The following is a 16235-nucleotide window of genomic DNA, read 5'->3' on the forward strand; positions in this document are numbered from 1 at the left end:
GAACTGAGCAATGGTTATTTGGTTATTATCTATTTAATTAATACAGTATTATTATATTATATTACATTACATGATATTTATATTATATTCAGGGGTGCACATAAGTGGTCCGCACATGCGTACTGGACGTAGACAAACGCGCTGGCCCTCAACGGCTTCCATACGCTTTTGCGTACCGATGGCTGACCACTATTTGCGGCGGACACGAGAAAATAACTTCTCAAAATGTCGATGAGGCAGGCCACACTGAGTAATTACTTCCGTGTTCCCCCACCCCCGTCAAAAGACAGACAGACGACAGAGACGTCACCGGAGCTACCGAAAAAAAGGACTTTTGCTGAAAAGTGGCTACAGGAGGTGCCATGGCTAGAAGTGAATGATGCTCGCACGGAAATGCGGTACAAAATGTGCCGTGAGAATCCCAATGTCGCCGATTAGAGCAACGCATTTTATGTAGGGTCAAAGAATTTCAGCCATCCAAACTTTGAGAAGCACGAAAAAAACAGAGAGCATGTGGCAATTAAGCAAACTATCGATGTCAAACAGGACCCCACTCGCCCTATGGACATGTGGCGGAATAGGGCGGAATAAAGGTAATGAACAGCGACATGCACTGACAAACGTGTTTTTGCTCGCATTTTACAAAGCTAAACATACACGTTCAATGAGGTCTTATGAGGAGGACATCCCACTTTTAAAAAGGCTTGGAGTTAATGTGGGAGCCGCATAATGCCCTTTATTTTGAATTGGTGCTTTTATGTTTATTTCTTTACATTTCGCTTCAAAGTAATGGCAATTTTGTTGTGCCAGTTGATGTTAATCAAGCATTAACTGTTAATATAATTAATCAAAGTTAATTGGCTCTAAGTAAAGCTTGTCATAAATTTATCGCATCAGGTGGGTCGGCTCTCAAGCTCAATGAGGACCAAGTCACATCTCCAGGTCCTCCTCTGAGAACCTGGGCAAAAAAATTATGTGCACCCCTGATTATATTATATTATATTATATTATATTATATTATATTATATTATATTATATTATATTATATTATATTAAGGGCTGTCAAAGTTATCGCGTTAACGGGCGGTAATTAATTTTTTTCATTAATCACGTTAAAATATTTGACGCAATTAACGCATATGCCCCGCTCAAACAGATTAAAATGACAGCAGTGTCATGTCCACTTGTTACTTGTGTTTTTTGTCTCCCTCTGCTGGCGCTTGGGTGCGACTGATTTTATGCACCATGAGCATTGTGTAATTCTTGACATCAACAATGGTGAGCTACTAGTTAATTTTTTTGATTGAAAATTTTACCAATTTTATTAAAACGAAAACATTAACAGGGGTTTTAACATAAAATTTCTATAATTTGTACTAAAATCTATCTTTTAAGAACTACAAGTCGTTCTATCCAGGGATTGCTTTGACAGAATATTAATGTTAATGCCATCTTGTTGATTTATTGTTATAATAAACAAATACAGTACTTATGTACAGTATGTTGAATATATATATCCGTCTTGTGTCTTATCTTTCCATTCCAACAATAATTTACAGAAAAATAAGGCATATTTTAGAGATGTTTGAATTGCGATTAATTACGATTAATTTTTAAGCTGTGATTAACTCGCTTAAAAATTTTAATCGTTTGACAGCCCTAATTATATTATATTATACTATATTATATTATATCATTTTTATTTTATTTACTTTGGTTCCGTGAAGAATCCAGAAGGGGTTATTTGATTGTGGCTTTCTGAAAAACAATACATTTTTACATTTAGGCACTCCTGCAATCGTCACACTTTTTCTGTTACAAACTGACCCCGGCCCCTCATCAGAGAAGAGAAGGGTTATGTGGCCCTCACAGGAAAAAGTTTGGGGACCCCTGCTGTAGACTAACAAGAGGAACTATTGTTATTTGGGTTTGAGTTTCCCGAGGGACAGATATAGTTGACAGACACAGGAAGTCTTTGTTGTGTTATGTTTGTTATGGTCAGAGTTGCCGAGTTGCAATAAACGTTGACTCAATTGAGTTCAAGAAACTAAATTCTGTGCTCTATGAAGAGTGAAAAAAGCAGAATTTAACACAGACAAAATCATTCGACCAATGAGAGTGGTATTACCGAAACAAGTATGACCGAAACAAAATGGTCGGCAACGGATCGCCGCATACATTTTCTTCAACACAACATGGCCGTTTCGATAAAAAATTCTGTCTTATATATATATATATTTCTGTCTCCATCCATGTACCCGTGTATAATGCGCACCCATGATTTTACAAGTTGATTTTGGGGGGAAAAAAGTGCGCGTTATATTCGGGAAATTACGGTAATTAGTTAATTAGACTAACAAAATTGTTTTCTGTACCATTTTGCAAGGTAACTCAATGAACGACAGGTGTCAAGAAAATGCTTTCAAATAATGTTTTGAACAATATCTATTCTTGAATTAAGAACGTTTCTGACCTTTCAAAGCTTTTTAAAGATTAAATATACTAATTTATTGCTTAAAATATTTCTTTTAAGCAAATTTTCCGCTATCTATTTATCTTATTTAAAAAAATCTGAGTAAAAATTTACTTGAAGCATTGGCAGATAATTTCACTTATTTCTTGTAAATTTATACTGAAAACGAGGGACTTTAACTTGTTTTAAAGAGGTGTGTTTTTGCAGTGTAGCTGCTCAGACACAGAGAATAGGAATCTTGAGTGGCCTTATTGTCTGAACAGTTTTAATGTGGGAGTGATATAGTGTGATACATTGTGGTTGTTCATTATGTTTTATTTATTAACTCACCCATGCCACAATTGGACCTTACCCAGGCCAAAGCAGGACTCTCCTGTGGTTAAAGCAGAACTCTCACATAGTATAGCATAGTACACATCTCATGAACAACGAGATCTTGGTCTTTTTCATTTTAAGTGGGCCAAATCAATTATACTGTATTAAAAGTAAACTAACGAAAATTGTTGCTTTTATTTCATTCTTTTAATAAGCCCTGCTATGATCCAAGGTTTTGAATAGGCGTGATACTTGTGTGTGACCTCCGTGTGCACACCTGATGTTGCTCAACGTGGTCAGCAGTGCACTCAGAGAGGTTGTGTCTGAGACAGACACGTCTCAGACACATGAAAAATTAGAGGGAACATTGCCCCTTGTTGTCTTTTAATCCAATTCAATTCAAACTGTGAGGACTGGCGGTGAATGTTAATGTTTCAATGCCATTGACAGTGCTCGACGTCCAATTTATTTTGATTGGGAGGGAGCGAGCTTTCATTCATTTGTTCCTCGCAGTCAAAATGAATTGGATTTCTAGCGCCCTCAATGACAGTCAATGATATCAATGAATTCCCTATAATGGTTTAAACTTGTTTTAAGTGTCTTTTGTGGTTGTTTCCTTAAATGTTTTGAAATAAATAAGGAAAAAAAAAATCAGAAATCAAAATTTTCGTTAAGAAAAAAATCTGAGATTTTATTTTTAGGTCATATCACCCAGCCCTAGTTTTATTGAAAACCATTAAAGTGAAGTAGCCTAACTATCTTTACCAATAATATTAGATGTTGTTTTGTCATTGTTTTCTTGTTAAAAGCCAATTAATGTACGAAATGTGACCGCTGTTCTCTTGTCGAACCCATCTTTGATGAGCAGTGAATTCTCATTGGAAGCACAGCTGTTCAAAGACATAAAGATAAAGACTAAATGAGCTGGTGCACCTCGGGATCGAAGGATTTACTCATGCACAGTATCAAGCTCGTGTCACAGTCTTGTCAAGACTTAGACTTCTCACCACCTCCTCTTCCTCTGTTCAAATCAATATTCGCTTTCAACAGTGTTGGATATCTGTGTGTGATTGTCTCAGATTACACTGATGCTTGGTTTAAGATGCGCTAGCCCGCTTGTCTTCGGTTAGCGACTCTGAATGAGCCTTCGTGAATCAGAATAATCTCTAAAGGGATTCCATATTTAACAGCTATCTGACAGCATAAACTAATGAAGATGATTGATGGGATTAGGGAATGATTGATAGGATTTGGAGTAGCAGTTTGAAGTCCCATGAGTAAGATTTTGCCAGCCCTGTGTACAAACTGATTAAAGAACTCATAAAGGCAACTAATGAACTTCGTGCAGTTGTCCTATGGAGGCAGAAGCAAGGCGGCTATTTTGAGATTGGCACCAGTAATTACAAAGGCACCACCAATCTATTTTTCGTTATAAAGTCAACAAAATTTGGGCTGAAGATTATTACATAACCATACGTTTCCCTCATTTTCAGGATGACGACTCCATGTTCTTTCAGTTTGGCCCCTCCATTGAGCAGCAAGCTTCAGTCATGCTCAACATTATGGAGGAATATGACTGGTACATCTTCTCCATCGTCACCACCTATTACCCGGGATACCAGGACTTTGTCACAAAGGTAACGGTGCTCAGAACAAGACATTAGTGCTATCAATGAAATGTAAATCATGACTGGTTCGAATAACAACTCCTCCTTGAAGTTTGCAGATTTATATTTGCTAGAGATAAGAAGAAACACTTTTACAAGCCACAGTCTAGATAACATACAGTAAATTCAGTCACATCTCAAGTTAATTAACTCAATTTTTCCGGAAAAAAAAAAAACTAAATGCGGGTCCTCAACATTCTTCTTTTCTTTGGACTGGCTCCAAATCACGGCACACTTCCTCACTGAAGTGCTTCAGAATTGATTGTACAGGTCGATAATGATTTATTCCAGCTACCTCATTGGTTGAATAAGGTCCGTCTTTCTATCACTCGCCATCTTCAAGCCAAAAAAACCCCCTGATATACAGTCTACCATGACTGTTTCATAAGTGCCTTTAAAATCATTGCAAATGCTTATTACTTATCAGTTAAAAAAAAAAAAAAAATCTATTCAATAATTTTATTTACCTATTTTACAAATATTTCATCATTTTCAAACAGTATTTGATGAGGCAGGAAAAAAATCTGGCTTATTTTGGGGGGCAGGGGTTAAACATTTGCACGTAGCTCTTTCCGCCCAATCATGTGGTTCTTTTTATTCTTCTTCTGTGAATTGAAATGAGTCTATCAATAGTAGACATCCAATCCATTTGAAATAGAAGGGGTTGGCAGCGAATGAACATTTCATTCGCTGGCAACTAAGACTGCAACCAATGATTATTTTTATAATCGATAAATTGATTGATTAATTAAATTGATTACTTAAACGATTAATCGACTTGGCGGATAAATGCCACTTTTTTTTACTCACCTTTACAATTTAACTTGAAGTTATTTTAGGCATGTTGTAAGTAACATTGAAGACAAAATTTCTCTGTACACAACTCAGACAAAAGTCCTCTTCATTCAAATTTCTTGTGGGCAAAGTGCATATATAAATTGTATCAATGACTCATTTATTTTCTTTAAACGAACGAAACAACAGAATCGAATTAGGAGGAGGCAGACTGTAAGGAATCAGTTTTATTTGTCAAAGTTTTTTATAACTACAATTAAAATCCAATTTCACAGCACACTCTCTTGTATGACAAATTACAGTGTGAACGTGTTGAAAGGAAAATCTAAGCTCTTATATGAATGGGTTGATGCATGTGGTTTCTTTTATAAAAAGAAATGAGACAACTATACCATCTAACAATAACTCAAGTTCTAATATGCTTCTCCAAAACACAATACAAACGGACACTTGAGACACTGATTAGCATATTTACTAACTAGCTTAGCACACCGTGCTAAGTAGTAACATCTCATCAACAAAGAATACAGATTGTACAATTGGATCCATTTACACTAGATCGAACAACACACATGACTCAAGACAATTTAACTCTCGCGTAAATACTATTGATTCAGCAACTTAACCTGAGTGTAGCAGTGAACTGTCTCTCCTTCTTGCTCTAAGCACTGGCACGTGGGCGCCACCTCACATTACACACAAACAAGGACCCAAACGGGACTGCTCATAGCTGCTCGCAAAAATTGATTGTCAAATTCATTTATTAATCGATTTTAATCAAATAGTTGTTGCAGGATTACTGCCAACCCTCCCATTTCAAATGGATTGGACATTTAGCACCATCAATGGTAAAGGTGAATGAAGGGGACACTATGTCGACAATAGTGAAAATACCAATATTATCACAATTTTTTCATCTTTTCTTGAACACTTTGGCACACGATTTAATTTTACATGCCACTGTTTACAAATGTTCCTATAACTTGAAAATGCTTCAATATTTTCTTTTCCAATTTGGCACAATTATGCCAAAGGCTATATGTCTACGATTTCTACTAAATGGGTATTTTTGAAATTATGGGCTTTATATCTGAAATTATCAACATCTGAATCACAATTGGACATTAACAGTTGCCATGGCAGCGGAACATAACATTTTTCAAAAATATGATATATAAAAAATGTCAATATGAGTTCTACTTTGCAAATATGAACACAGAGTACCACAGTTTACAACAGGAGTAAGCAATTGGTAACTAAGCACCTGTATTCTGGTTACCATGGTAACTGCATCCAATATAATACATTACAAAGTATACAGTTGTATTGCTGAATTCTATAGCAAACATATCCACATATGGTTTATGGGGTTTCAGTTAACTCTTTCAGTTCCACTAAGAATTGATGTGACGGCCAATCATCCTTCTGTTGTAAATTTATTGAGTTTACCACTAGTTTGTTATTAGTAGACATCCAATCACTTTGAAGGGGGAGGGCGCTCAGCTTCTAGTTCTCCCACTTCAAATGGATTGGATGTCTAGCGCTGTCAATGGCACTTAAGTGTTCATGGAAAACAAGTTAAATAAAATATTAGAATTACTGTATATAAAATAAAGTTAAAATAATTATGATATTTCAATCTTATTGACGTAGTGCCCTCTCAAAAAATGACATTCAACAGTTTATAATATTTTTATTTGTCCTTTTCAGATTCGGAGCACCATAGAGAACAGTTTTGTAGGCTGGGAGCTGGAGGAAGTGTTACTCCTAGACATGTCTGTAGACGACGGAGATTCCAAAATTCAGAACCAGCTAAAGAAGCTCCAGAGTCCTGTTATCCTTTTGTACTGCACGAAAGAAGAGGCCAACACCATTTTTGAAGTGGCCCATTCTGTTGGGATTACTGGTTATGGTTACACATGGATAGTGCCCTCACTCATCGCTGGAGACACTGACGTAGTACCTGCGGAGTTCCCCACAGGTAGGACATTTTGAGAAATTGATTGACTATTCCATATTAGTTCCCAATCCAGCTATTTGGAGTGTTTTGTAAGACCAGTAATTGTTGCATAGTATATTCTGTTAACCTTCAAAATTGAAGTGGTAGACCTTGGATGTGTGCTATTGCCTGTTTCTATTGCTCTCTATTCACGTTGTGCGGCTGTTGGTCATTCATTTAGAATAACTCGGATGCTTTCGATTCATTTGAGTGCAGACCTTCAGAATAGCGAGCACATTTCAGTGAAACCATAAATCCTCTCCTAGGGTATTTTGCCTGTCCCATTGTATGTATTTACAAGTACTTGTTACACAGGAAACTAATTTACAGGTATAGCGCTTTATTATAATGCAATAATGCTAAAAACACATTTTGTATTTGGCATTTGCAGTGGTGTACCAAATACGTAATCTGTTGTTTAGCTCATTCGCTAGCGGTCCAATACCTAGTTATGACTGTGAGCTAGACATCCAATCCCTTTTGACTGGGTGGGTCAAACGAACATTCGTTTATTCGCTTGTGCATCTATTAAACTTGCAGACATGTGGAATGAACCTCATTCAGTTCTTGCGGCTGAAGTTAAAAATGTGTACCACTGAGTTTCTCACCCTTTCACTTTATCAAATTTGATATATTATTGTATCATTTATGCAAATCACACAAGTTCCCTTATGATTTATGTAGCCACAGAGAAAATCACGACCCACTCATGTGGTGCCTGGGTGATCTTTCAGTTAACACTGAAATATTATGAGATGAATCATATAGGACGTAATGACGGATTGAAGACTAAATGTTATCTACTCATTTAATGCATGATAAATCAAATACAGACTGCACCAGTATACATGATAAAAGTAATATCATTTAATCATACTACAGATAAATTGATAGGATAAAATTTAGCTGTTTTCCAAATAACCTTCACCTGAATAGTCTTTTTTTTCCTTTGAGGACATGAATATTCTTGAAGTGTCTCATGAATAGATCTTATAAAGAGTCATTGTTGTTTTTAAAGGCAAATGAAGTAATAAATGCATTAGAAACCACATTCCCTTGATTTAGTGCCATTTTCTCCACTAGGCACTGGAGCCCCAGTAATTAGTTGTTGTTAAATTACATATACAGTAACTCTTATACTGGACCCATTAGAGTGCACAGGTGCGATTGATGAAATGTCTGGCAAGTGATTATAATGTGCTCTTTTGTACTTGCATTATTACATCACATTTTTCAACATTCAGCTGTCTAAATTGCCTTCAGCTGAAAATTTGAACCTCACTTTGACAAAGGCTACAAATGCAAGAATAAATTCTGTAATAAAGCTGTGAATGTACAGTGAAGTCTTGAAATTTATATCAATGGACATATCAGAGGTTTCACTGTATGTACTCTTATGTGATGTCCTTGGTATATTGTATGGAGTGGTTATACAGTAGGTTCATTTGAAGGTGGATGGTAGTTTCCAAACCAGGGAAATCTAATATATTGTTTCATGTTGTCCCGATTCCATAATTTTGCACCCGAGTTAAAGTCCGATTCACCTGATTTTAAAGATCTGACGATACCAAGTACTAATCCGATACTTCTGCAATTTAGAAAGTAGAACAAAAAGCACATTCAAATGTAAAATATTTCCATACTTACAGACATTGTCACTCTTGCATGATGCAATCTTACATTAGCTTTCAGTGAATGCTAGCATAAATTTTCCTACCGATGTAGGTACACTATCCGCTCAGGTTGCAGAAAATGTTCCGGTTGGGGACTCATTTGTTTTATGGTTGCCCTATTAGTGCTAAATTTTGGATTGAACTTGAAAAATACTGTATATCATCTGTAAAACCAAACAAATGATTGTATTAAATGGTAAAATAATTACTGTATTTGAATCCAAAGATAAAAAAATATTTTAACTCTTGAATCTACATTTAAATTTCAAAATGCAAATCCAAACTTCAAATTATTCTTGATTAAAGTTATTTCACATCACCTAATATGATAACAAACAAAAAATGCAAGTCATTGAAGCTCATGCAGATATTTGAATAAAGTAATAATAATGTTAAATAGTCAACATATAATATGTAGTTTATACAGTATATATTTCTGTTTGTCTTAATATGAACAGGTAAAACTTGGAAAGGATGTTTTGGATAGTTTTAAATTTAGTATTTTGTACTGTTCAATTTAAAAAAACCAAAAAAAAAACAAAAAACAAAAAAAAAACCCTGTTTGGGTTGAGGACATCAAAACAACACTCGGGTTGTATGAACTGTTCAGGTTGTTTTTTCTATTGTGTCAATAATTGACGTTTTATATGAAGACTTTTTCATTATTTATAGAAAGGATTATACGACATCAATACTGCTGTCAAAGGTAAGCAAAAAAAAAAAAAAAAAAAAAAAAAAAAAAAAGGAACAAATAAAATAGCAAACCATAAAACATTAAAAGGGTTGAGTCTGACAGAGAGTTGAAAGCCAGGGAAAAAACTGAACTGAAAAAACTTTTTTAAAACTAGTTTTACAGATGGACAGTCATGGGCCGTGATACTTAATGTCCTCTAACATGAGAGACACAGATGTGTGCGTACACGTCTGCTCTTTTATTTAACGTTCACATCTAGTTGTTAATAATAATCTCTGTGTGTGATATCATGAATTGCTTTACATACGCATTTTTAAACGGGCACTTTTTAGTGAACACATCACTACGACTCTCAAGAAAAATTGTCAAACTTTTAAACGGGCATTTTACAGGATAGCACAGCTCTGGGAGAGTATTTCAACTCTTTGGCCAATCAAATAGCGATAATAACGGACCGTCACTGTCAAGTGCACGCCCCTGCGCAGTTTGTGCAACCCAAGCGGATTGTGTCCCTACACGGGTAGTGTTTACTTACACTTCCTCCGTTCTGAAATTGAGTAGTACAAAACACATATCATAACATGCCTGGATGATTTATTGGGATCAAGCAAATCTAACATGTATTTTGGTCCAAGGCCACGAAGTGTTTTGTAGACCAGCAGTAAGATTAAAACTACATTTTAAAAGCCAGGCATGAAAATCTCTCACCATTCGACGAAATTCGCCGTTTACATTGAGGCTAATGGTGAAAAAAAAAAAAAAAACTAGTTTAGCCTGCTATAAAACATTGGCAGTCTTCTCCAAAACGCGAACTTGCGGTTAAAAGGTGACACTTCAAAAATGAAAAATCGCTGGTTAACAGCATCTGCAAAAAAAAAAAAAAAGATTACTGACACCACATGTAATGACAAAAAGAGTTTTTTTTGTGGAGTGTAAAGCTTAGGGTTAGCGGTTTAGCGAACGTACTTTCGGTGAACATTTTGAAATAAAAGCACGTCATGTTCATCATATAAATAACGCTTTCTGGAGTTAATCCCACATACTTCAGAATTCAAATTATACACTAAGAATAGCTTTAGAATGACATCCTTTATGACAAATCTGATTGGCAATGAATAATTATTAAAGATGCACCGATACCGATACTAGTATCGGCAGGGGGCGCAGATCCGGCCCAAAATGGTGGTATCGGTATCGGCGCCGTCTTTGTTGGTACTCGCCGATTTACCAGTCCATTATTATAACATTTGACCGCAGCCTTTTTTTTCTCCTGGCGCTCACTACACTCTGTCTGTGTGTTGTGTGATGACACGTGAACACCAAGCAGCTATTGCTATTGGCCTGCTCCAAACCAATGAGAACGGGCCAATAGCCACTCCTGACCAATGACAAGGCCGCTTGGCGGCGCCGACATGGCGGCGGTCGGGAAATATTTCAAAATAGAAATCCCGTCAATTAAAATCAATGGCTGCATGCAAGATTTGCTGCCTGAAAGTTTCGAGATGTGGAGTTAAATCGGCCAATTTCAATACCTCGAACCTGATAAAACATTCGAAGACGAAACGTGAACGAACACAACGAGTTTGAGCCTGGAAGAGCAGGACTGCTATCCAGAGGAATGACGCTGGGCCGGTGCAACAATCTCTGGTCAGTTCACTACGTCAACTTGCTGCAGTAATTTGGGAACTGTTTCCAAAGTAGGGTTGTCACCTTTCAGAAATAGAAATAAGGGACTCCCCCCCCCCCGAAAAAAGGAGGCTAATAGAGAGATGGGATGCTGTGGTCAATTATTATTACTTATAATTGTTAGCGTCCGCAAATGCGGAAACAAGGTTGGACCTCGAAGCGGACAACAAGCGGGGGATACGTACAAGGGTTTAATGATTGCAAACAAAAAATAACACGCGATCGCGGGATAGTAGAAAAAAACAAAAGGAGTCTGTGACAGCAGGTCGACGGAGCTCAATACTACAAACTCGAAGGTTAACTAAGACGATAGGCAGCGAGCCAAAAAGCCAAAATAAAAACACTCAAATACCTGCACAGGGTAGAGGTTACAAACGAGTGCAGCACACTAACAGAAAAAAACCCAATGCAGGGGCGTAACAAGCAAATGTAGCGAGACTATAGTGCGAGATGTCACATGGCGATCAGCAAAGCAAATATCTCGGCAGCCTTCTCTGAGCTCACCCGTGCCTAAATGCTGCGTTGATGAGCCTGCATTGGATTCAGGTGCGACATCAGGAACGCCCCCACTAACAGCCCAGCAACAAAACATAATAACCAGCAGCAGAATGTGACAATAATTTCATTAAAGTTTCACTGTTTGGCCTTTGAGAGGTTTAAAAAAGTTTACTCAGTTCGTTCAGAGTTTATTATTATGAACTTATTTTTACTTTCTTACTGTTGGGCTAGTATTAAACTTTGTACTAGTCTTTTTCCTATTTTGCAAAGGTAAGCAACAGCCTGACAAAGCCTTGATAGCAATGATTTCACATCCAATTATGTAGCTCTTTGGGGACAAAAAAAGAAAAAATTATATATATTTAAACGGGGTGGTATCGGTAAGGTATCGGTATCGGCTGATACTGCACAGCCAGGTATCGGTATCGGGACCAAAAAATGGTATCGGTGCAACACTAATAATTATTATGAATAATCTGATTGGCAATAAATGATTATACTGCTATTACATATAGTAGTATACTATAATATTAATGCTAGATATATTTTTTTAAAGAATTGTTCTGAATCATGTTGGAAAGTTCTGAATCGGTTTATATTCCATTCTTCATAATTAATGCTATCAGCATTTGACCTCATTGTTTATTTGTGATTTGTTATTTACGTGTTTATTTATGATTTAATAGAATTTAAGTGTTCCAAAATGTTTTTGTGGATTAATAAACGTAATCAAAAATTTCATTGCTAAATTATTAAAAAAAACGAGGGAAAAAAATTATTAGATTAGTCGACTAATCGTAAAAATAGTTGGCTGACTAATCGGAAGAAAATTAGTTGTTTGGGACAGCCCTAGTTGTACAGTGTATACCGGAACATATTTCCTCCACATCCTTCTCACCTTTTTAACCCCTGACCCATTTTCATGCCTGAAAAGCCCATTCTTTATACCTGATTCAGATCCTGTGAAAATGGCGTGATCAGGCTTTAGCTCTGTGTATAAGACGCATTTAAATTGTCGTTGGTAGCACTCTAGTGACTCTGCCTCTACCTCCATCCCTTCATATGCCTTGCATTGTACCTTGACTTGAGTTGTCCTTTCCTCTGACACCCTCCTCCGCTCTACTTCACTCCACTGTTGCCTTTGCATGTTTTTCATCCCTATTCTGCTCTGCTCTTTTCTCTTTGACTGCCTTTTCTTGCGTTTTGCCTTGTCTTCAGTGATACAATTGGAGAGCTTCCATAGAATCAATCACTGACAAATGGAAATAAACTATAAAAAAAAAAAATGCTCCACCTTTTTAACATCCCCTCCTCACCCCTTTGACTTTTTCACTGCCATTGACGATGATATACAGTGAAGAAAATAAGTATTTGAACACCCTGCTATTTTGCAAATTCTCCCACTTAGAAATCATGGAGGGGTCTGAAATTTTCATCGTAGCTGCATGTCCATTGTGAAAGAGATAATCTGAAAAGAAAAATCCAGAAATCACAATGTATGATTTTTTTCAACGATTTATTTGTATGATTTCAGACTCCTCCATGATTTGTAAGTTGGAGAACTTGCAAAATAGCAGGATGTTCAAATACTTATTTTCTTCACTGTACGTCCAATTAGGTGGCTCTTTTCATCTTTATACTGTGAATTTTAAATCAATTTATCGCTAGTACACGTCCAATTGAAGTATGACGGTAGCAGCGATTGGACAAACAGCATTTTTAAATGTACCCTCAAAACGGTGGCTCACTTCCTGGGTGCGAGCACAAAACACACCTACACACACATATATTTACTTTACACTTAATGAAAAATTCAAGCTAAAGTTAAAGCAATAGGCATTGGAGTGAGTGAGTGAGTGAGTGAGTGAGTGAGTGAGTGAGTGAGTGAGTGAGTGAGTGAGTGAGTGAGTGAGTGAGTGAGTGAGTGAGTGAGTGAGTGAGTGAGTGAGTGAGTGAGTGAGTGAGTGAGTGTTGGAAATGTGTCAACAGTTCCTGGTCCTGGAGGAAGAGAGCTGTCAGTGCTGAGGTCGCCACGAGGGAGGCAGTTTGCAAGGCCGCCTGTCTATTTCTGAACGCTGACATGCTTGCGCACTGGCTGACATGCGGTCATACACTGTCACACGGATGCGAGCGAACTGATGGAGAGCGAGCAGAGCAGATTAAAAAGCAAACTAAGAGACAGATAGCCTGATAAATTGTTTTGAAGGCAGCGTAGTCTTAGCTGAGACCCGTGTGACCCTAGATCCCAGAGGTGTCCGACACAGCCCCAACAAGAAGATCACTTACAAGCGATTTCCGTATGTCAGGAGGGCAGTTGCAACTGTGAAGTTCAGATAAAGACGATCCTCCTTTACATTACACCAAGAGGACCAGGGTCCAGTTGGAGAGCTACCTTGCAACAACACTTGCACTGCGCCAACCAAACTTTATGTGTAGCATCATGTAGATGAAAGATGCACTCATTGATTAGACAAGTTTAGAAGAGGAACTACCTCCCTCCTGGCAGGGAGCGTGGAGCGTCACAGGAGCTGTAATCTAGCATAAGCACACTCTGGTCCGCATTCACAAGAGAAGAAGGGTGCGCTTATAGACCCTACTCACGTGACGTCACAGCCGCGCCCCCGCGCCATGTGGTCCATATACTCGTCATGTTAATGCCTTAGCGCTTCGTAAATTCCTCCTATCGTGGCGTGTTTTTCTGCTCGTTAACATTAATAATCAAAATGGTGAAGTCTTGTGTGGCGGTCGGTTGCAAAAACAGAGAAGATAGACGGAGAGACTTGAAGTTTTACCGTATTCCGAGAGACCCGGAGAGGAGAGCGAGATTGACTGCTGCAATTCGACGAGAAAACTGGGCTCCGAACGACTACCACAGATTATGTAGTAGTCATTTTATATCTGGTAAGATGCATTAATATATAGTTAGAGGGTTTTGGGCTGACAACCACAATTAAGATCATTGCTAGGCTAATCGCCGACAACATACACTCAGACGTTGTGAATGAACTACCTGAAAATATATAATTATAAGGGGATAATAAGACAGTTGTCATACAATTAATTTACAATTTCACTATTGAGGTCAAAAGCCAAAAAATAAATTCAACTAGGGACAATCTGGAGTAGTGCTATCGCACTTCATATTAATTACATATTACATATGTATGTAGTGAGAGTGCTATCGCTAAACCATGTAAACATTAAAAACCCTAGCTCCATTGACAAATGACATGAAATACATTAGACTTGACAGTGGATGTTAGCAAGAACAAAACATTTTGAATTGAAAATTTCGTAACTCACCTTCCCGAGCACAAGATTCCTGCCTAATTTTCGTGTACGAGGACCTGTTTCACCCAACCAGCAACGTAGCATTTATAAGCCTCCAAGCTCTTAAAGTTTTTCAAACTTTCGTGAGAATAGGCTGATTTTGTGTGGACAAGATAGTTGTAAATATCAGGGTCAGGCAAAGACGGCGAAGACAGCGGGTCGGAAAACATCGATTTAGGCATCAAATATGGATCTGGCGAATGGATAAACTGAAGCTTTTCCACATAACGCCTTTTATGCAACGCATCCAATAAGTTTACGGCGTCAGATAACACCGGGGCTTCCATGAATTGCTCTATAACTTGCACGACTAATTGAAAACAATGAGAATAGGTCTAAAAAAATACGGACAATATGGCGGCCGGATACAGCGACACGTCATTTTGTGACGTAGTTGAGTAGGGTCTATAGCGGACCGAGACACACGATTTTTGAGTCGACCAGAGTTTGTTTGGTCTGAACTAGAGTTCAAATTCGTATTTACATTTACAAAAGGAAGTGGACTCTGTGAGGAAAAGAACTTTGGTCTGTTTAAAACGGACCAAATAGTGCTAGTGTGAAAACGCCACTCAGTGTTGAGCCACAAACATTTTAATTTTTGTTTAGTTTATGGGGAGAAGCGACAAAAAAAAAAATCTCCTCTTACAATGGCAAAAAACATAAATTTTCTAAATGCTGCTAATACTACAATTTTTGCTCAATTCACATAACTCACACATTACAATAGATATCACAAAATCAAGGCTCACAAAGGTTATCAGTCAGTTTTTGACAAAACTTGGTGGTTCTACAAAATTGGACTAAAATGTCTTCATTTCCAATGGCACATACAACACCCACAAAATGTCATTATTTTTTTCACAAATAAACTTCCTCAAATTGGCTCAAAATCAGCTGGAAGTAATCTGGAAATGTCCCCAAAATCAACAGGTAGTGACCGAAAACTAACAGGAAGTTACCCCCAAATCAACAGGAAGTCATCTTCGAGTGCCCCAAAATGAAAGGAATTGATTGAGCCAAGTTTAACTGGAAATGACCCACAAATGCCACAAAATTAGCAGTAAGTGACCAGTAAAATCTTCTAAATTATTAGGAAATGCCCCAA

The 16235-nt window shown here is 37.4% G+C and overlaps 1 protein-coding gene across 7 annotated transcripts in view; it reads left to right on the top strand.

The window, feature by feature from the left end:
- LOC130931850 (glutamate receptor ionotropic, NMDA 2B-like) overlaps positions 1-16235 on the top strand; it is a 419867-nt gene that overhangs the window by 306788 nt on the left and 96844 nt on the right. For all 7 annotated transcript variants that reach the window (XM_057860982.1, XM_057860986.1, XM_057860980.1 and 4 more), the window contains exons 5-6: positions 4282-4425; positions 6961-7231. In XM_057860982.1, the coding sequence (XP_057716965.1) occupies positions 4282-4425; positions 6961-7231 (415 nt within the window). The remainder of the gene's footprint in view (positions 1-4281; positions 4426-6960; positions 7232-16235) is intronic.

Source organism: Corythoichthys intestinalis, chromosome 16 (genome assembly GCF_030265065.1).
Source record: "Corythoichthys intestinalis isolate RoL2023-P3 chromosome 16, ASM3026506v1, whole genome shotgun sequence".
Lineage (NCBI taxonomy): Eukaryota > Metazoa > Chordata > Actinopteri > Syngnathiformes > Syngnathidae > Corythoichthys > Corythoichthys intestinalis.